Below are 24,636 nucleotides of genomic sequence, written 5' to 3'. Positions count from 1 at the left end.
TGCAAACGCCCTATGGTTTTTGACGTTTAAAAATCTTCCATAGACGTTGTCCCAGGTGTAGTAGGTATAATAGTAAAAGACCTAATAGCAATAAAAAATAAAAAAAATAAACATTGTTGGTGGTTTAAGGCGCGTTTCACTGGCGCGACGTATCCGTTCGGTAACCACGACGACGACTGGTTCGGCGTGAACGTTGTATCAAGATGACGCATGCGCGGTGGTCGATACGTCTGGCCACAGCCGTGCCCGCGCTCGCGTCTTTGGTAACTCGACGAAGAAATGTGAGCGCCGCCGAGATACCGGGAAATCGTCGTTGCACCGAACTATCGCAGACCGCACTACCGCAGTCCGTCAGGTGTCGTCACTTCGTCAGATCGTTCGTGTGTTCCGTACTGGTCGGTCGTTTTCTCTTGTTTTATGCGAAATCTAGACGATCGTGCTCGCCCGTTTACGTAAAAACTCGAGTGATTAAACGTTCTCGTATTATTCCGTGAATCGAAATTGTTGTTTTGACAATATTGTATTGCTCGCGGTGTTCTTACGGAATAAAACCAATCGAGTTCACAGGTTTTCATTACAACACAACAACAACAATTTACGTATTGTCTTACACGAACAGGTAAGATAACGCAGCACAAACAATTTTTGAACCCTCCTTCGACCGTGGTAAACGGTCTTACGTCAATGGTGGTTTTTGGTTTACACCTGGCGTCGTCGACCCTTTTTCAAATTAGAGACGATGTTATACCCCCACTAGGTTCTATGTTTTTTTTTTAACTAGGAAATCTAATTTGATATTTCCGATACATGTTTCTCGATAAATATCAATCCTATGTACAATATTGGATATTAGAATTTATTGAGAATAGTCATCCATTGTACCTATGTAATTTATAATATAAATTATGAATATAATATTATTATGTATTAAACATCTATAGTGGACAACGAAATTATACGCAGTCTAAAGTTAATGGTGTATTCGTTTTAAAACATTATTGTTAATGACCCTCTGGCTAAGCCTGTAGTTTAATAGTTATGTCCTTATACTGACGTCTTAATCGCATCTCTTATCAATATAATATTAATTGTCTGTGAAGTTTCGAGTTTCTAATGGGTAATATAAAATATTAATCGTTATCCGATCTCTGAAGTAAAATATATAATTATTTAAATTATTATATCTTCGTCTAACTATTGTTGTTATAATAATATTATTATTAGGTTAAAATGTATATTTTGCGTTTAAAAGTAATATTCACATAAAATATTATGTACAAATATAATAATGATATGTATAATGTATATAAATGTATATTTTACATGTATGAGAGTATTAAACAGTCATCGTTAATTTTAATTACAATAATATTACGTGTTCGTATGTCGAAACCTCATTTCGTCGAATCTTATAATAGTTGTGTTTATAACAAGGTTAAACTGAAAAGAATCATATTATACAGTATTATTTCAAAACCGTAAACAATCGATATGTCACGAAGGAAAAATCTCTAATATCTAATTATGCAGGTATAACGTATTCGACATATCTGTGTAAATAGATATATTATATTAAAAACGCCTCCCAAGCTCAAGTGTGTCATCAAGTGTGAATGCACATGCTGCACAAGTCTCGGAGAAGGCGAGAATCTTCCAAAGAAGAAAATCAGGTTCCTATATGATAGATGTTTGAATGTTTCTATAGACTCACTATTGGTTGTTCGACGATTTAGTATCTACTTATACTACCTATTTGTTATGTGGTTTCGGATATTTTGAAATCGAAAACAGTGGTACATATATTGTGTGTATAGCTTGATTTCGTGCAGTTGCAAGTGGAAAAATTTTTCTTTATCGATATACATTCAACCGCTATAATTTTATATTGCCATTGCGTATATTGTAATCGGTCAAAATTAATTGAAGTAATTATTATAATATTTTGTGGTTTCGTTCTTATAAACTTTTAAACTGAAATGTTAAACGCGACGGACAACGGTAGTATTGTGTGAATAATAATTATTGTAATACCCTGTAGTAGGTACTTATTACCTACTGTATTATGTATATCTTTATAGCTCTACTATAGAATTGTTTCCAACCACTTTTAATGCCTTATTTCATTTTTTTTTTTTTATATACCCGTGACCAATACTCTATTGACAGGTATTTTTTGCTTAAAACATAACTGTTTTTGTTCTTTCATACTAAATAAATTTTTTGCTCAGGTTAAGTCACGTATATGTCGTATAGGACAGCTCGAACGTGTATGAAATACGCACGTTCCATTGAACCAACGTCCAACAGTATTTCAGAGACACAATTTAACAGCGATAAATATTATGCACATTGGTCAACCTTTAAAATCAAACTGCAAAATGGTTTTTATTAAATTTTATTGTTATTGTCATACTGTCGTGATGCAAATCGTCAATTCAACGCCCGTTGAAGCACAGACGTGAATTATATACCTATGAACTATTAAACGTAACATATTATACAACCAAACGAACAAAAATAATTTTCAATTTTGTCCAGTGTCACCTAAACATTTTTTGTATCCTAAGTTATAGTTAGAACGAAAGAATTAAAAATAAAGACGATACTTATTATAATATTATGGAAACCAATCTAGTGATTAAATAAAAAGTTATGTAATAGACAATAGTCCATTAATTATTTTTTACAATTATAAAGCCAATCTATAAAAAAAATTAAGAATAAAGAATATTATCAGTAAAATATATTTAAAGTCACACACAGTATAATGCAATAGTACCTACCTAATTGTTTATTCAAATACATAAAAATATTATATTATAATCGTAACGCGCAAATAACCTTAACTTTACGATTATATTTATGAGTACAAAAAAATGTATGTCATTACCGTATCTCAATTCTCAACAACTTTTTTTTATTGGTTATTTATATATTTAATTTGTTTTTTTTTTTTACAAAAAATACAATCACAACATGGTACATATTTATTTGTTCTTATTTTTACTGCAACAGTATTGATTTCTGGTATCCTTGTTAAAATATGTTTTCAATGAATTTATCACATTCCATCTTAAAATTTTACAATATTTAGTTACAGGTAGGTTATTGCACATTGTTACTTTTTAATACAACAAAATGTATATTAAATATGTATATTTATTGTATTTGTGACAATGGGCATAGTAGATTTTTTTTAAATTTATTGTCTGTTAGGTATATTTTGGTATTATGCTACTGTTAATTTAATCATAATAAGATATTATGTAGCCAAAAATTCGGAACCTAAATGTCGAACTGTACAGAAATTGTGCAATACTGCTTAAATATATATATACTAGTTATATAAAAATAAGTAAATAATAATTTTAATGTTGATAATACTTATTACTAATAAACGCAGTGTATGAAATATCTACGTCTGGATAAACGTGTTAAACTATTTGTATGTAATAATTATACATATTAATATTATCTCTTCTCATAATACGAATAATGTTCGTATATAATATATAAATACATTACTTGTAAAAAATTAGTATAAAATAAAAATAATAAACATTAAACACTATAAACGTTTAGATTTACAGATCATATCGTGACTATTGCAGGCTTGTATCTATAAAAGCCATAGATATAAATTTTGTATTATATAATATGTTATATATAATACTACATATGTTATAATATTGTTATCATATGTATATTAAAATATATTAAAATGTCATGTTACCTACTGGTGCAGTTTATAATGTTATGTGTATTATTTTATTAACTATCATACTGTCAACACAGACAAAATACAATTGGTCAATAACAAATAATTACATATTATTGGTATTTGATGTTTGATTTTGAACAAATAGTATACATATGGTTATATATAGGGAATTTATTGTAATTTATAAATTCAATATTCACATAGATATTCTTTGAATGGTATTCAAACATTTTTCTTGCATCTACAATTTTAGTTTGTCGACAAATAAATAAGAATAACGGTATGAAATGACATGCGATGAACTAACATGCAGACGCTTGCTGCGATGAGCTAACCATTGACCGTGCGATATTGTATATTATCCGGTTCACGTTATAGATTCATCTCGTCGACGAAGTAAAAACCGGTTGTTGCGAGCTTGCAAATTGAATGTAATTGGATGTCGGTGACAACTCGTTGAGTACAATAATTTCAATGGATGTATAAACATTAGAATAGAGTGATGTAGGCATTTGAAATATATAACAGTTTTGTTTGCGAAAGACCAGAATATAATTCTGGTATATTCTGGTGATATAATTTCTTCTTATAAAAAAGAAAAAAGTGTATAACATTGTTTTATTATACAGTATAAGCATCTAACTATATTTCTATTCTAACTATCTAATTTAAAAATCAATCTCAATACGATTTTGTAATATTTTAAATAGGTATGAATTAGTTGTAGTTACAAATTGACATTAATCTATGACCACTTGCATGATTTTCATACTACTTTTACGAGTAAAAACTTACCTATTATAGGTATACCTACAATAAACCTGCTAAAATATCGAGTAAAATATATATTTTTTATTTTATATATATTTTTTTTTATTTTTTTTTATTAATTATCCCGCGGCAACTTAGGCCATTGGGAATGGGGTAGTACTGTAATTTTATGGAACGGTAATGTGTGTTACACGTGTGTGAGTTTTGGCAGAATTTTTATTGGGGCACCCGTAGGTTTCTGCCATGCCCCAAAGTGGGGTATGGCGGCACTTGTTCTCCGGACACCGTGACTGCCCGGAGAAAAATGTCGCCCGATGGTCGAGGATCGAACCCGGTCCGGCTGAGCCACAGCCGACTATACATATTTTATAGTCGGTTATTTTATAAAAAGGTAACTACAAAATGATAATATAAACACATTAGAAACCTAAAATAATTTTAGTTGTATGTTGAGTTTTTACTGGGATTATTTTTTATTCTACGTAAATAGTCATGGGTTAAGCAATTAATTTTTAATTTTCGATTGTGAGAGCAATATTATTGCTATACATATAATTTAAATCTTTTCCAATTTTACTATTTTGTATTTCTCCCCAGTTATTTTATTTCAATTGTCTTTTAGAGGTATATTTTATGTTACATTATTTCATATGGTATTGTAATTTACTATTCACAATTAATCGCATACAATTGGAATCGTAATAATAATATAAAAAAATGATACTATATGAAAGACATCTTTTGTAAATTACGTTTGGCGCACCGCTGAGTAGCGGTTAGTGACTTTAACGCGGGGCAACGCATTTGTGTTTGAGCTGCGAGTGAATATATATTATTATTATAATATATTTTTATTCCGTAAGTGTAGTTAGATTATCTTCACTCACTTTTTTCAATCTTTAATTTCGTACTATATTGGAAGTCATGTAGAAAATGATACAGCGTGTGGAGGAATACTGTATTTGTGTATTGGGCCTCGAGGTGAGGTCGGTTTCTTGTTGGCTAATGATACGTACACACATAACACTATTATAATTTATTATGTACATGTATACTATAAGTGTTTACTCGTGTGGATTTTCGTAGGTTCTACTTTGTAGTATATAAATGCACCTCAACGGTCCAATGTAATGATGTGCGTTATTGCGAAAAATCTTTCTGGTTTGGTGTCCCAGAAAAATATCATATCTATATATGATGACATAAGGCCACATTCTTGTGAATTCTGAGGGCAAGAAGATATTTATCTCACTCGCATAAACTGCAAATATAGCACGTGAACGTCTGTATGCGGTGTAGAGTATAGTATAAGTATGTGGTCAATCATATAAGTGACCAGGAAACGATTTGACCATCGTTGGTGATTTTGCTGTGTTATGAAATAATAATAAAAAAGAAAATATAGAAAGATGCTTCTAGGCAATTTTAGCAATACATGTGCGTTATGTAGCTATATATGTATATGCACAGCAGCGATGTAAAAAATGATCGGTAAATCGAGGAGTTATATAAAAAATTATATTCATCTTCACGTTGTAGATAATAAGCTACTTGTTGTAAATGTTATACATATACTCTATGGTTAAAATTCATATATTCCTTGAGATGAGTTGACGCTTTTGTCATAAAAAAAAGCGGATCGACTAATTATTTAGATGACATTACTTTGAGATGATAGATAAAAAAAAACCAGCTAGCGTATAATTTTAATTATTATAATATTATGTCTAGGTTAGTGCTCTTACTCAGTTACTCCTGTAAGGTTGTCAACCCCTTTGGTGTCGGGTTTTTTACTATACGCATGATTATTGTACGAAAAATAAACACATTAACTTATAATAATATGGAATAAAGGTGAATGAGTGAATGTAATTTAAATTCATATCCTGATGCAGGTGTCTGTTAAAAAATTATAATTTATTTTAGACGTAAGTATACTCATGATAAAATAATGAATACCGTTTTAACTGAAAACTTTTGTTACAACTCTAATAATATACTCGCCTGTATACAATGTAGGTATACTATACATATACATAGTATGAATTCGTTTATTTCTCTAATCCAAAGAACGGAGTCGGAAAGACCAAGATAATGTATTAGATTATTTACAGATTAAAACGTCATAAAAATAACTTATTTATTATTATATGTTTTATTGAAAACATTGAATTTATTAGATCAAAGATTATCCTTCTAAAATCCTTATACTGGTTAGTGATAAATGTTCTTTGAATATAATATAATGTCTATTACGAAAATTAATCGTTCATAAAATGTATCTTGGTTGTTGTCCTTGAGTGATAGCCGATAGAAAATAACGATTAAAAAATGTATGTACATACCTACCTTAAGAAAACTATTTCTTCATAATGTTAAGTAAGTAAGGTAAGTTAAATATTACTTCCAATGTTATACTCGTAATAGAGTAATTTTTTTTAAAAAGACAATCATTTTCGTAATTTAAAAAAATATTAAGTGCGTCACAACTGCAGGCAATCCACAAAGTAACATTTAAAAGTTTTTCAAACTTTCACCGTTTATTAAAGTATTAGCTTCTATTAGGTTTATTCAATTATTTATCGTATTAGATTAATAACCAACACATTATAAAAAATGATATCTGTATCCTACACCAGTAAAATTACTAAATTTATCAAATTATTTAAGTATTAAATACCAAATTATCATTAACTCAGACATTATATTTAATCTCATATTAATACGTTATTAAATTACATAATTATGTTTTGTTGGCAATTTGAGCTGTGTACCAACACTTAATCGCATGTAATAGGTACATAATAATTGTTTACTTGCTTAAAATTACCATACTTTAGACCACTTGGGGTGAATTTATCAATTTCATTAATTTATTTTATCATGAAATTAATCTAAATCATTCAATATTTAATTTTAAAATATTCATGCAAATTCTATGTTTTGGATTTAAATTTAAAATTAACCTTTATCAAATATTTAACTTTCTATTACATATTACTATCCTTAGATTGCGTAACATAAAACCATATAATCCGATTGGATAATACATTTTAAAAACTCTGGTCAATTGAATATTGTCAATGTTTATGTTGTCAACAGAATTAGTTTTAGTTAGCTCTTAGATAATAATTATATTATACTGTCACTTACAATAATAATAAAAACAAATAGAATGATTTTATATTGTTTGTTTTCGTATATCGGTTATTGAATAGTCGTTAATCAGTCTTATTAATCCGATAGACTATAATAATAGTTGAAACCTGGAATAATTTTCAAAGTAAAGACAGTAGCATTTTAAAAGTTTTTATGATATAGGTATAATTATTTAAAATGTTTGGTGATGTATGTATTTGTGAAAATTTAGCATGAAATAAAAATATAAAATAAATGAATAATATAGAGAACTTGATTATTTATGATTGATGTATAATCGGTTTATGAGTAATGACTAATCGGATATTAGATATTTGTCTAAAACAATAGGTGTGGTTTGGCGATACAGTTTTGAACGACCTGGTTTACCTAACTGAGTATTGGTTTGTTCGCTGTTACTAGTTAGAAATTTGCTCAAAACGTCAGCATCGCCAAAATATGCCTAGTAAATTGATTATCGTTTCAGCCGACTTATAAGCATGATACTAATACGTATTGTGTATGGATTTATATTATACTTACCATACTGCAGTTAGTCGTCGATTAATTTTATAAAACTTAAAAGTATACACTGTGCAACTTAAGTATATTCCGGACAATATAACTATAACGTTTGGCTTAATATTTTAATCGGTGTTTAGTGCTTATTGCTTAGTATTAATTTTTTTGTAGATACTTAAAATTGGTAGGTAATTGAATGTTGACTATTTTTGTTTAATGAGGATCAATGTTAGTTGACGTAATTGAAATTTTCATTGATTTGTGTATTCATTGTTTATTGTTTGATCTATATACAAACATATAATATTTTTTAAGGATTTTCTCAAACACTTATTTACGATAAATTTAATAAAATATATTTGTGTATACATTTAGTTTGGTTATACACTTATACTTCATAAAACACGATAGAGAAGGAAGTAATATGGCTGATTTTTAAACATCCACTATTTTGTTATCAAAAATGGTTATTAGATCTAAACATTGAAAAAAGGTTACGGAGTAAGGAGTTGGATCTATTCACCTCATTCTCCATTTGACTGCCATTGATTTAATATCAACCTTAAGTTGTATACTTGTATATCATAATAACTAATAAGCATTCTCAGAGTTGCATCACATTTAAGGGCTGTGAATGAATAAAAATAAAACGAAAAATACCCAAGTAGCTTGTATAGATACTTAAATTAAAAATTATTTTCAATTAATTTTAAGTATTTGCAATTATCTATATTACAAATATTTATAATTTTTATTATATTTTCTAGGTCATACGAAATGGGCTTGAGAATAGCTTAAGTATATAATTGCGTTCGTCATGAACTCAAATTCGAGGGAATTAATATTGGCCGTGGTGGCTTGCCTGGTGTGCAGTACCACGAGCCATGTAGCCCTCACGTTTCCTCCAGCCCGAACATATGACCTCGACTTCTTGGATACTAGCAGAACGCCCGGCCCTTGTGGTATGCCTAAAGGTAAGTCTTTTTTTTTTAAAGTTTGGGTCGAGTAAATTGGAAGCAATTATAAATTGTATTGTGTACGGAGATGAGTTGAGGTATCAGCCAGTGATTCCGGAAGTTTAGAGTTTGAGGTATTGATGTTTTTCAAACATGCTATTATTTTTAATACTTACCTTGTAAGTATGTCTTATTAGTATTAATGATAACGTGGTAATTACTATCGTTCAGCAAATCTTTAAACATAGTATATACCCAGTATAGATTTGTTGTTTTCTGTTTTGATCTATATAGCTTATTTGGTACACGTTCATGTCTATATTATAATATTATATATTATGTGCCATCATGTGTGTTATTAACAATAGACAGCACCGACTATTGTGCCGTTAAGTATTATTTTCATCCAAGTTTTCCATGAAATATCTCTACTAGTATTGTTCAAAAATCCAATATTACACTACAACAAAGTGGTCTACTGATGCAAAATAACTAATTTTGTTTCATAACAACATAGTGTATACAATAGGTCTATAGAGTGTTATAGACGTAGGCAGATGAGGTTTTGATATCCCGAGGGAGCAATCGATCGGACGGGTCTGCCGAAGGACATGCATAGTTGAGAGCTTTAATAATAGTAGGTATATATTAATAATAATACAATTGTATTAATCAATTCAAATATTATGTATAGTGTATTAATAAATAATTATAATAGATAAGTATTACGTGAGCGTCTTGAGCTACTATAGCTCTACGAAAGTACATGTTGAGAATATAAACCTACGTCCTATATCTATAGCCTACAGGGCATGATGTAGACGTAGGGTTTATTTCAAGACATTTAATATGATTAATATTATGTAGTTGTGTTTGTAAGTATTAATATTGTGTACATTTATTCAATCCAAATCATTGAAAGTATTACAGCTCTCTATATTAATTAATTGTTTTTATTGACTTTCTTAACCATAATCATACATTTTTTTCACTTGTTTTAAAAATTAAGTTTAATTACTTTTTTTAAAATCAAATCAAATTGTTATTATATGCAAAAGTAATACAAACTCCGAACGTTTTTATAGTTTAAATTTCATAAATGCTGCAATATAAATCCACTTTAGGATTTATAAATCAAAATATTTATACTGATTTTAAAACCATTGTATCTACATACTTGCTGTTCGTAGAATGATTTAGTGATCAAGAGAATGCCACACGTGCATTTTTTGTCTCTGGCTAACAAACGTACAATACAGTAAATTTTATGTTCACAATAATACCTACATTTTAGTGATTTTACTCTATAATTTTTGAAATTAGATTAAATTTATCTCTCATAAAATTTGATAAAATGCACAAAAAATAAAACAGTTTATAAACGATCATAACTTACCTAAAATAATAACATCAATGAAATCCTCAGATATGCCCTAGATAATATTCTAGAAAACAAATGCCTTTTTGGCGTCCTCTTAACACTTTACATATAGGAATTTAAAACTATGCATGACTTAGCGAAATATTGAGAAAACTAGGTAAGTTTAATGTACATAATAATATAAGTTATAAAAGTTATTTAAATTTATAAAATATATCTATCAAAGTAACTAGGTACATACCATTATTTATTTATTCAGTTAATCATTGTTAAGGAAAAAAAACATTAAATTAATGTATGGGCCAAGGATTTTTTAATCTGATAATACGATACGAAACGTAGTCACTATATAATAATATCATCATATATAATAGCCGAAGTAATTCCGATTGTGTAATGTTTGTAACATATAAATATTCTAAGTATGTATTGATCCACGTAAGACGTAACACTTTTTTTAATGTATGAGTACGTATCATTATGTATGTTTGATGGTAGAATTAATATTATTAGGACGTATACTATATTTTGTTTTTTATTACCGACGTAGAATATTCTTGGGTTATTGAACGTAGTATCGGACACGTGTGTTTTTGATATTTTGAAATTTATATCTAAAAATGATTATTATGAATTTGTATACACTAAAAAAAAACAAGTGTAATTCGTTCCTGTGCAATTGGTGTTGGTATACCACAAAAAATATTATGTTGCAATAGAAAAAGGTGGAAAAAATATAACACATAGGCATGGGTATAATAGTGATTTAACTACAGGCGTTACACAATAGTACGTCATTGGTCGAATTCAGCCCACCTGAACGTAAAAAAAAATTATATTCAACACCTATTGGTGTATAAGCTGCTGCTGCTGCTGCTGCTGCTGTATTCTATAATATACTGTAAAGTATAATATACACCCGTAATTTGTTTAGAAGACATACCGAAACGTAGTAGCTTGTTGTTCACCGCTGTTGCGGCAATGGTGCTGTTGTTGGAATCCCGTCTGGTCACTTCTCCCCCTCGATAATTGTATAATTTAATAATATATGAATGAATATAGGTACCTGTTTTATTTGAAACACACGATGAAGTCAATCTTGCACGGATGGACGTAATAGTTTTTTTTTCGTTTTCAAAACTCGAGATTTATTAGATATTTTTATTTTCTCAAGAAATTAAATGATTTTAATTATTATGAAATATTTATTACATTTGTATAATAAATCATTGATTTATCGACTTACCGCTTATCGAAGAAAAAACAAATCATCCAAACATATTGCGTTATGAAATCGAAAGTTTATGGTACTTATTATTATTGTCTGTTTCAATAGAAAGTAGTGTGTTTATTTATTTTTAATATTCAAGGATATTTTAACAATTAACCTCGAATAAATGTTCGTTATACTTCCATGTACTCCCTTGTATCTAATTGAGTACTTCCGTGTTAACATTTGACTTTTATTTATCGAATATACTTCGATAATACAACTTATATATATATTTTAATATGGGCAATATTTTTAAGTTTATTTACATTCATTTTAATTTCAATAGATATACAGATAATATCGAGACTAGGTCACTGTTGGTTTCGGATATAATAGTTAATCGATCATTTTCACCCTATTTATTAATGTAAAGTTTACATCAAATTGATCGATAATATTTATGTATGATGCAAATTAGAAGGCTAGTTGAATGCCAGAAGAATCATTTTATTTTTAAACGATAACAACCTTGAATAGAAGAATGCGAAGAACGTATTGAAATTGAAAGTAAAACAATCTTGGGAGGACCCCGCCCGTTTGTTTACTGCCTGAATTATTATTTAGGTCTGCATATATACGAGTATAACCTGACCTGTTGCGGTACGGTTGTGCGTTATAAAATATTATACTTCTCTGTTTTGGAGAAGTAATCTATACCTAGTGTTTTTCTTTAAGTATAATAATAATTGTTCTATTATTCAAATCGTTTTCTATGACCTATCCATGACCTGAAGACGTGTATGCAAAAACCACAATCAACCACGGGTTGAAAAGTTTTCTCATAAGTGTTTAGTCGTGAGAAGCGAAAGGATCATCATGTGTCTGTATAGTGAATAGATTCAAGAGGCTACCACAAGTAATGTTTCAGTCAGAAACATTTTTCCAATACAATATTTGCTCTTTTAAATATTAAAACACAATGAGAACGAAGTATGTTTTTTAAAGAAAACACATCATTGTATTATATGTTTAGAAACTTCTTCATTTCCTATACTTCAAATTGGACTCAATAAAATCTGTGTTTTTAGTCTTTCATTTACTTGTATTTTAAAATTAATTTCTTTATTTTATATGTAGGTATGTATATACGATATTGTACAATACATACGTAAGTACGACTCATTTCTTCATTACCAAATTTCACATGAAACCGATTATCATGAGTAAATAAAAGATTAGTACAGTATTTACATCTAAAATGTTTACAATAAATCTGATTGTATGTCGTAATGTTGTATGTAATTGTTTTGATTGTTATCAATTAATTGTCAAAATAGGTACTAAACATTTTAATCATGTTCGTTTTGATATTCTTTTCATTTTAAATTTTAATTAATATCCATGCACAACAAACTAAAAATATGAAAGCTTATGACCACTTTCAGCCATATGGTTCTAAATTTTTTAGAAAGAATCGTCAAGCATATAATAGCCAAATAAAATATAACTATAAAAGTATGTTTTATTTTAAAATTATCATACAATTTGTGGCTTTGATGTTCTAAACTAAACCGTTGAGTTACAGTCACGTATAGGTACCTAATATGCAAGATTTAAAAATCGCCTTTCGTGATATATACGCTTCATAGCAGTACGTCTTCATACTATATGTATATTTATATGAGTTATACTAAATTATGAAGTTTATCAGTCGAGCTCATTGGTTTGTTCGATAATTTGTACTTATAAAACCACATATAAGTACTTAAGTAGGTAGTTTAACTACGCGAGAAACAACTTAAATAACGCTGTTATATATATACTATATTATATATATGTAACCAATTTATCTTAACTTTATATTATACTACTCTTTTTATATACGATACAAACAACTATACGCGATATTCGTGAAAGCACAAACGCTATTTTTTGTATTTAAATTACAATCGACTGGTGTGGATCAAAATTTATACCTCCGTTTTGGAATCACGTCCACGTTGCATAATGTTAATTATGATGGTTTCATTCGGTATAATCGTATCCGTTAATAAGCACGTTCATCTTTCAAGATATAATGGTAAGTACGAGTGTGTGGTTGATACACGCTTTCATTTTAGCAGTCCACAAACCAGGACTAAAATTTTGTCAATTTAGTGTGTGTTATAATTATTATAATATACGGTGAATTATAACATACCTATATCATTACCTACCTGTCGCGTTTGAAATCTTGTTTAACAATAATTTCTAGATTAATAACATTATAGGTAAATATACATGTGCTTCGGTGAGGAACATATTTATTTTATTTGTTTCACTTATCCCCGCATGGTTTCAATTACACTTTCTCGTCACCAAGTACCAGTTTAGGTTAAACGATATACGCACTACTGGAGAAATTTTCGTACGATACCCCGTTCGATAGTGTGCACGCGTGCTTGTGTGTATATGTGTATGTGGGTAATTTAAGGTTCTGTCTTGTAATTCATACCATAGAAATCTATAATATCATGTTTAAAAAATATGAAGTTCATCTAAATATGAATACAATAGTGTAAGCTAATCGTATATTTTCATAAGCATGATTTTTTATTGATATTATAGTATTGATATATTTAAAATATCCGTTAATGTTATGCATTTTTGAGCAGTTTTTATTATCAAATTCATATCCGAATAAATTTTTATTTAAATCATTATTGGTATAGTCATAGTGTCAGCTCCTGAAAATCTTTTTTGAGTAATTAATTTTAAAAAAAAAAACAATTTTTTTTGAGTAATTAACATAATGTTATGTACAGCTAAGTACCGCAGAGTATCTAATCGAAATAATTTTTCTCAACATTTATATTAGTACCTAGTCACCCTATAACAGCTAGTACTTACCATTTGTAAGAATTTTAAATACTTAACTTTTTTTACAAAAACATATCTAATAGGTACATAATAAAATAAATTGTTGACAAATATTGGGAAAAATTAAACTGTTATAGGTAGTGAATTTTCATTCTTCGATTTTTCAAACATCTTATATATATATATATATCTTGGAAACATAGACAATACATAAGTTTTGTAGTTCAACAGTTATTTCACATTATATATAATATTTATTTATGTTACATTTATTTAACATTATTTTCCAGCGTATATACTTGTGAAAATCTGTATTATTCTGTTGATTGCTAGCTATTCTAAGTCACTAAAATTAAATAATTAAAATCAAAAATCAAAAAAATTACTTTAAAACGTATATATAAATATATAATAGGTGCGTGATAAAAAGAACATTAAACTTTAATTTAAGAATTAGGAAGCAATCGAATTTAGGAAATCAAAAAAGTGGTCTCTGGCCTCTGCTGCCTATTGTGTAATGCGTTTACTGAAATTTTCAAATATTTTAGTATGAAAACTATTGCCTATGATTATAAATTATAATAATATATATAATTAATAAGGCATCATTTAATATAATTATCACTTATACTGAAACTGAAAAATTGTTTTCATAATGTGGATTATGTTATTTTGCGAATATCTAACAAGTGAAAGAAAAAGCTGAAAGTGGTATTAGTAGTTGAGTTGAAGTGTACGGAAAAAATACCTAACCCTCAAGGGCAGCAGGTCATTAGTATCGTAACTCGTCAAGCGCGCGTAAAGCATTTTAAATTTTACGAAGAACAATCGAGCAGAAGTTGTTTGTTGTTTGGATATACGGCGCGGTCAAAGTGTCACTGGGGTCGTCGGGCCAGAGATCGTCGACGACGCATTATTTAGCCACCGGGTCTGTGACGTTTTCAAGGGCCGCCACCGTCGTACATATTATTATCATATGTATAAGATAGGTATACGACAAACGCGTTCAACGGGTTTCGAATAGTGCGCGAAGTAGTTAAAAAAAAATGTAATAATAATAATGATAATGATAATAATATTAATATTAATAATAATAATAATAATAATATTCACTTTCACGGCTGCCGGCGAGAAGATCCCACGACAAGCTCGTGACCGGCACGCGTATACACACATACCATACGACAGCGAGTCGGAGAGAATACGCGCGTAAAATCACTCACGACAAGTTTTCTCTCGGACTAACATCGTTGTTGCCCCGTCCCCGCGAACTCCTGCACAGCTCGAGATCGTCTTCTCTAACCAACACTTCATAATAATATTATGCTACACGCCCGTCTTTCTCTTCGACGCGTCTGGTATTATTATTTATCATGCCATTACGAAATATCTTGTATCGCCGCCGCCATCGTCGTCGTCGTCGTTTGTGTGTACATACGCACCTATATCATTATTATTATTATTGCAGGTCCGTGGGAGAACTTTAATAATAATTTATAATATTATATGGAATGTGCACAACCACAGCGTATTGTAATAATAATAACAGTACAATACAATCGTTTACATATTAAACATCTTTTGTTTCCTGGGAGCGAAATTTGTCGTCCGTCATCATCCGGCGCGTGCACGGTGTGGGTCATATACGACAATAATTATAATTTCATCAACATCGCTTGCATATGGAGTATATCATATGGGTGCGGGATACGACGCCAGCGGGCTTGAGGTAGGCGAACGTTCTTTAGCCGCTCTTCCGGAATAAGCTATGATATACGCGTAGTACGACTGGATCCTGTGTCGAAGGAAGTCTGCCGTAGTCCCGCGGTCTTCGGTAGAAAGCGCGTTACAGATTAAATTGGCCACCACATCGGTGAAAGTCACGTCGACGATCGACAACGACGACTTTGTGTCTCTCTCGGTCGTTTTTCGATTTTTTGCGATTTCCGCGACGACGGACTCATACGCACATGTCGTATGCAAGTCCTGTTTTGTTAAAGTTTCATTTTTAAGTACAACTAATACAGATTCTTGTTCTGAAAAGTATTTAAAATACGTATTTACGTAAGTAAATAGCGTAAGTTACGTATTTGAATACTTAACAAAAAAAAGTATTCGAGTAGATACCTACTTATATAAAAATACTTTTAAAAACTATTTATAGATATTTTCAAATTTCGTATAAAATATTTTTTTTTTACTTTACGAATTTATCGAAATGATTTTAATGTTTTACGTTAATTTCATACAGCAATAATATTTTATTTTATACCATATCATAGGTGGACCTTTAAGATACCTACTCAATTGTTTTTTTTGGCGAAGTATAACCGTTATCCGTTATGTATAATTCACAGAATAAAAAAGTTATCATGTATAATATTCTCAATTTTTATTTTTATTTTAAGAAATTAAAATAAATATAGAAAATATTTAAACAAAAAAAAATTTGAAGTAGTTTATTTGTATTTGATTTTAAATCAAATTCTTCGTAAAAGAATTTGAATACTTTTATTCAAGTACTTTACAACACTACATGTATCGTGCCATTTATAAGGCCAACATGGATTGACGAAGAGTTTTATTTTTAAATTTTTACTTGAGTTTCCAAAGGCGTTTCATCGCCGTCTCGCCATAATATTATTGTAAAATATATTATTATTAAATAATAACCGTTTCGAAACAGACATATATTATATTATACGCGGCGCTTATTTCTATGTATACTCTTCACATGGTTTCCTTTTCTAGCTCGGCACGTGTATAAATTATAAAACGCACTTGTACCTATCTATATTTATTTTTACGCAACACAACATATCGAAAGCCTACGGTGAGGATACGCGTGTGGTTTGTTACGTGGCAACTCATCCGTTCCATAGTACAACGCTGTTTTTTTAAATTTATTTTTACACAGGTAGTCGACTTTACAATTGTATACCAGAAAACGTATTTCTTAATTAAAAATAATCTCGATAAAATGAGAAAAAAAAAATTGTCGATTGACGTTCGTTTTAGGTACTACCTAAGAAGAAAAATATATAGGTGAAAATCTGGGCGTCTCGGATAGAAAAATTGATGACTTATGAAATGGTGGGGTATATATTACATTATAGTCTAAAATGTTAGTTTTTATAAATTATAATATTTTCCCTATCCTAATAATAGGTTTAAATGTTTTGAAAACGTATAGATGCTAAAATACCAATATAGGTAAATCTATAAAGAATCAAATTATCGATGATAGATCGTGAGTATACCTTTATCTGCAACATAAAAGACATTTATTTTAATTTCGATTAGAAAAATACCTTTTACAATTATGGCGATCGGACGGAGAATTTTCGAGTTAAATTTTTATCGTATCATTCGTACCTGAATGCATTAGTAACTGTCAAATTAAAAAAGAAACATTTTGAACGTCATCCGGATTTAAGCGATCATGAACATTAAATAACAATTTCACTTCTGTTTTGCTGTACACAACATTAGGAAACAGAATTCTTAAGCGAAAAAATATATATTTATTTATTATTCATGAATAGTATAAAAATGTAATACTATAGGTTTTATTTAAAAACCTAAACGTTTCGCTAAAAACCATAAAAAATTTGTTATGTTTGTTAGTATTCAAACATTTCAAACTGTGTGTTAGTTTTTTATATTAAATATATATTTACTATAGATCGTGTGAATCCAAAACATTTTAACTGATTGAATATACTCGTGCGTTATAAAAATCATGATTCATGATCATATACGCATAGTTCAGATAATTTTAGTTAATCATAGAATTGATATTTTTTACGTTTTGAAATATATAAAATATGAATCAACTAATATTTTAGTGTTTAAATTTATTGGTAATAATTTCGAATTTCAACAAATTTAGAAATCATACTTTTTAAGATGGTCTTATCATATTGTTAAGATTTAGTATATGACTTAATAAAATCGTTTAGGTTCCTACTAATCAATTCAGTTGTGACATGAAATATTTATAGTTTTAATTACAATTATGAAATAAGACTATTATATTTTTGTTTTTGCTAAATTATTTTAATAGTCTATTCGTCTATGCAGTTGCATCTCCAACTTTCACTTTTATTCATTATCTTTACTTACTATTATCTATATAATATAATTTATCCGCAGAAGACTCATCCATTCATCTATTATTATGCAAAATAACCTAAAACATTTTTAGTGTATTTAATTTAAAAATAAATATTTTGTTTTAACGATCTATTTCAAGGTCTATTTTATTTTTACAACCTGAGTGATTAGTGTAGTATTTTTGTGAGACGTTTAAAGATTTGGATAGCAAAGAAGTCTTAGTCTCCCAAACCAAAAAAAATAAGTTCATTTGAATTATAAAGTATTAATTATCCATTAATTTTAATTCAATGTCAAAATGAGTAGTTATGATGACTATATATTATACTACCTAGGTATCTAAATTCACTTTAAAATAAAAATTATAAAATATTTTACATCCAAAGAGAATATATTATTATAATATAACGATTAGAAATACTTTGTAGGTATGTTATTATCAATAATATCGATACTTGCATCAACCGTTATACTCGACTTACAGTTTTTTTTTTGTCCTTAAAAAATGATATATTTATGCATTTTTTCGTACATATTATAGAGTATAGATTAGATTAGTTTTCTTTTGACTTATATCTGAAACATATAGTTGGCAAATAAAATACTAATTTTAGTTAGTCAGATACTTGTGCGTATATTGATTAGAATAATTAAATAAGTTATTGTAATTATATGCTGTTGATATCTGTGCAATATGGTGTTTAATTAATCAATTGTAATTTATATATATTGTACTCAATGTAATTTAAGCTAGAATGTCAACGTATGTTAATTCAATTCTGCCAATCACCATAGTCGCAGGGGCTTTATTTAATAATAATACACTCAACAATAATATACTCAATATGTTACTTATAGTTATAAAGTTGTGATTATACACTTGTTGTATGCTTATAATTTTTTTTAGTACTCACTTAAAAATGCATACCTGCAGCTTATTTATATAATCATTAATATTTTTGATTATTTTAACGTAATGGGTAAATATTGTAAAATCTTGTAAAATCTTGTTTCATCTTACATGATTGATTCAAACGTGAGCATTTTTTTTTCAAACTTAAATACTTAAGCGTGGTGCAATAGGCGTTTTAACTTTTTAAGTGCAATACCAAAAACGCCTCTTCTTTCCTCCAACCTTGAAATCGCATATACATTGCTCGGGAAACATGTTGCCTACGCAAATCACACATTTCCACTACAAAGTGTATGTACAATAATATGTAACCTGCATCTGTAAATGATCTAGAAGTTTGTTCTTAAAAAAAAAATACATCTATCAGTTAAAAAAAAGGGAGAATTGTGTGCTGTTAACAAGACGTGTTCTGCAGGTAAAAAGGTACCTACGCATGTAAAAAATAAGCTTGTTCTGAGTGTAAGTTTATCATGGTTACGATGGCGTGATATTCGAACTCTGAAGGACACTGCAGGTACCTATATTATGATGCGTATTATATTATACCTGTATTATACATATCTTATACCTACATCTCTGCGAATGTTTACCTATACGTATCATGTCTTGTGAGTTGCGGTGACTTACTTTACGAATGTAAAAGTAAATAATATATGCTTTTGAAATTTTAATGCATTTAATTTGAAACGGATTTTGTAAATAATTATTGTAACGGTGTTAGCTAGAACGTGGTTCAGAGGTTTCGGTATAATGTATTTGGATCACGTACCGATTTTAGTATGACATCAGAATTTAATAAATATTATATTTCATTAATATTTTAGTTTCAGATCAGTGATATCGTGTAATTAGGTCATATTAAACGAAACAAAACAAAACAAAAAACACCATTACCTACGCATTTGTTGCAGTTAGCTGCGATTAATAACAACATTTCAATTCATTTGCGTTATAAATAAGGTATAATAATAATATGCGGATATTTAATTATTATCATTTAAAATTATTCGCGCAGTTAACGTCCGCCGTTGCAACGTGATGCAGGTGGTGTCGAAATTATTACACGTCATATTATTTTATAATGCTGGTCTCCGAACTAAAAAACCGTCGAGGTTTAAAACAATACTGATTTCAAAGATTATTATTATTATTATCATCATCGTTATTATACAACCTACGATGGCGGTATTATTTCGACGGTAGTTACGTCACGCGTTACCCTATAGAAGATTGGCGTTTTACTTCATTTCTTCAGCTTTTGTTCCGAAACCGTTCGCGCACAATGGAATACTTGTGCGTTGCGTGTCTGCATACGCTTATACTTATACATACCTAGGTATATGACGCGAAAACTTACGCACGTTCAGTGGGCGACGGAAATATTATAAAAGGTCAGTAGGTCTCCTCCGGTGTGCGCATTGTAATATAAAACGACACTCCATATCATAATACGTGTAGCGTCTAACCACAACGAAAATAATGTTATACGCGCATTATAAATGCAATAATATCATATTATTATTATTTTTATGTATTCCGCGTGGACCGACGGGCACGCGACGACCTATAAAATCGGCATTCCGTGGCGTATGCCAAAGACACACGCAGGAAATGCTCACTGCTGTTATTGTTATTAATATGAGAGTGTCGAACGTCATTCGATTTGCACTTACAACGTAGGTATCATATATATATACGATATTCGCGGCTGTGGTCAAGAATTTTGAAACAGACCCAAAACACTGTTGTTTTATTGCAGGTCGCGATTAATCCACGCCTTTCGGGTCCGGTATATGGCCCAGTATTTGACGAACGGCTTTCAAAATTTTAATCTTATACTATTCGAAACACGTCGTGTAAACATATTTTTGCAATGTTTTCAAATCTCATAGCCCAAATAACGCAAATTTTCTAGACTAGGAACAACAAATATCTCTGAAGAAAGCTCGCAGGTTGAATTAGAAACTTGACGTTTCTGTTTTTTTTTTTTTTATATAGATACGTATTACAGCTCGTTGTTATTGTTTATTAACTTTATGCAACATAATATGGTTTGTAATATTTTCAATTCGACAAGGTATTATAATAATTTATTGTTTGTACTGTTGTTACGACTTACGAATGACGGTCCTCTTCTTGTTCTACAGAGGGTTTTAGATTATGAAATATGATTCAGGAAAACGTTTAAAACTTATACTAGGTACCTATTAAGAATCTACGATTATTAGAACGTATAATGTCTTTTTTCTTTTCTAAATTAAAAATAAAACTGCTGTTACCGCGTTTCTAGACAATAATATAGATAATATGTCTAGTAAATGTATATAATTGTATATACCTATACAAATGTGTATAATTTTATACTCTCAAATGTATATAATTTTATACATAAACGTAAGTATATAATTATATAATATGTACGATGTATCTACCTACATATTTAAAAACTTGAATTATCTATATTATTTTGTTTAAACATTCAAATTTACCTATAAGAAATTAAGTTTAGGTAATTGGGTATAGAAGGTGATTAGAGGAGTAGGTAAACACAAATGTAACAGGTGGTATGTGGGTGGGCGGGTATGTACGAGTACAAACACACTGTATACATAAACTACGGTGATAAATTGAAATATTGTCTACTATTGTATAGTTGTAATTGCTCAACGTTCGCTCGATCCCTTTGTACACGCAATATACAGTTAGATCATAGGTATCACATAGGTAAGACTCGAAAAGCTATCAAATGTATTTTTCCGGTGCGCATTTGTGTGTGTGTGTGCAGTTGTACAACAATCAAATTTCAATTGTCTGCATAAGTCTTTGTCCACAGCTGGTCACACAAATCACGTAATAATATTATATAGTAACTTAACCATTTTCGTTTTTATTTTATTCACAGGCTCAGTCAAGACTTCGTTGATGTCTGGTTCGTCGTTCAACGTCACATGGCATCTGGCGTATCCTCACCGGGTAAGTTCAAACTCTGTAGCTCTGTAGAATAAACGCGCTAACCCGAGATCACGACCTGAGTACTTAACGTGTGTCGACGAAACGTCTGCTGCTGCAGCGATTGGCGGTGGAGCGTGTGACCAAAAAAAACGCGATGACAATTTAGTTGCATTGGTTGTGCAATCCCTCCGAAGATCCCAAAATGACAATATTATTATAAATTTCCATCGCGAATAATTATTATTATATTACTTGTGATCGTCGTGGTACGCATTACCCGCACTTATTATACATATATAGTGCGATAATGGTATAAATTGGACACAGCATCCATCTGAGCTGCACGATTTTCTGTGCATACGGGGTGATTGTGGGAGCATTATATTATTATTAATTAGTCGTTTGCGTAAGGGTATAGACACAATAACAAATATATAATAATAGATCGTTGTGCAATTTGATAGTCCTTCTATATAATACATACCGGTAGTAAAAACTTCCAAATAAATCGGCAATTGTATTTTTTAAACGATTCTATATTGTATAGTGACGTATGGCGTATTGTTATACTTATTATATATTATATTCGAATTCTCTTGACGTAGTCTTCTTTTGTCACGTATACCTACAATTTCTGTGGTTCACGATTTGACTTCACGAATTTCAATCCATACATAATATAAGAACTCAAGTGAAAAAAAGCTTACACTTTATCCCATTTTATTGCATATTAAACTTCTCATATAACTTAGTATAATACTATACCATCTATCAGTAATATGTATTATTATTAATTTAATTCGTTTAACGTCCTACATTTACATTGTGTAGCTTATGATGTCATTTGTATAACTCATTTCAACATAATCAAAGATGTTTGGTCAACTATTGAGAGGAGAGGACGCTACACCCGCATTTGTTGTCTTCGTCTTACAAGTGCGTAACACAGCAAATTTTACGTTCAGCAGATCACGTTTAGCTCCGTTAGTTTAAAATGTAGAGTTAATCGAAATTTTATAAAAATTAAAGGTAACATTATTATGGAGGGCTTCTCATAGGCTTTTTATTATATTTTAATTTTTAAACGAGTTATAAATATTTTAAGACATACAAACAATTTATGATTTTAAAATATTTATAACTCGTTTTAAAATTAAAATATAATAAAAATCCTATGAGAAGCCCTCTATAATAATGTTACCTTTAATTTTTATAAAATGTCGATTAACTCTAAATTTTAAACTAACGGGGCTAAACGTGATCTGCTGAGCGTACAATTTGGTAGGTTACGCACTTGTAAGACAACAAATGCGGATGTAGCGTCCTCTATTAATTTATAAAAATACAAATGTATTAACGGACCGACAGGTCTATTCGTAGAAACACATTCGTAGTGGTGAAGTTATAATCGTTATCATTGATATAATCGAAGTTTAAACGGAATTGCATATCGTTATACACGATAATCAATATAAATAAAAAGTTATAATACCAAAGTAATCGTCTAATATTTCAAGGGGATGGAGGGGGGTTGAACCCCCAGAACCTTAGCTCTGTATACATGTCTGATGCCGTATATATATGGGTCTGTGTGTGTTATATAATGTCAGGACTTAAAAAACGGCCTCTCATAGTGTCTGACTCTCGTAGATATACATTTAAACACGTTTGATCTGCAGCAGAAGCTGTTCAAACCAGATCAACAGAATTTCGCGATTAAAATTTAAAAAAAATAGATTCAATATTATTATAAATGGAACTACGTAACTTTCGCGGGTATTGCTTTGAGTTATTTCTTCATAATAATGACAGTCGCTTACGGCTTTTAGATATATTCTTCATTTTTTTACCAGCCTCATACGATTTTTATTACTTTCTCCAAGAATTCTTGTCGTTACAATCTTTGATGGAGTTTCGAGAGCACTAGGAATCACTAGAGTGTATAAGGTCACTAACTCGAGTCGAAGCGCCACACTTAAACACATATATGCACAAATTTATACCACGTACTTAGGCTTATAATACACTTGTAAGGTCCGTATAAGTGAATATTCCACTTTTACTTGTCGATTGTCCAATTATTTCTATAAATCA

At 29.7% G+C, this 24,636-nt stretch overlaps 1 protein-coding gene across 2 annotated transcripts in view; it reads left to right on the top strand.

Annotated features, from left to right (window-relative positions):
- Window positions 1–324: 324 nt before the first annotated feature.
- nahoda (DOMON-like domain-containing protein nahoda) overlaps window positions 325–24,636 on the top strand; it is a 47,681-nt gene continuing 23,369 nt past the window's right edge. Inside the window, exons 1-3 of one of the 2 annotated variants that reach the window (XR_016190152.1) lie at window positions 325–619; window positions 8,920–9,126; window positions 22,493–22,563. Coding sequence is in view for 1 of the 2 variants with exons in the window: in XM_015511386.2 (XP_015366872.2) it covers window positions 8,970–9,126; window positions 22,493–22,563 (228 nt within the window). In the remaining variant the exon portion in view is untranslated. The remainder of the gene's footprint in view (window positions 620–8,919; window positions 9,127–22,492; window positions 22,564–24,636) is intronic. The other variant, XM_015511386.2, reaches the window with a different exon arrangement.

Source organism: Diuraphis noxia, unplaced genomic scaffold, assembly GCF_037042655.1.
Source record: "Diuraphis noxia isolate RWA-SAM2 unplaced genomic scaffold, SU_Dnox_SAM2 contig0002, whole genome shotgun sequence".
In the NCBI taxonomy this organism is placed as follows: domain Eukaryota; kingdom Metazoa; phylum Arthropoda; class Insecta; order Hemiptera; family Aphididae; genus Diuraphis; species Diuraphis noxia.
Note: the sequence above shows the minus strand (reverse complement) of the source record. Positions and strands in the feature narration are given on the sequence as shown.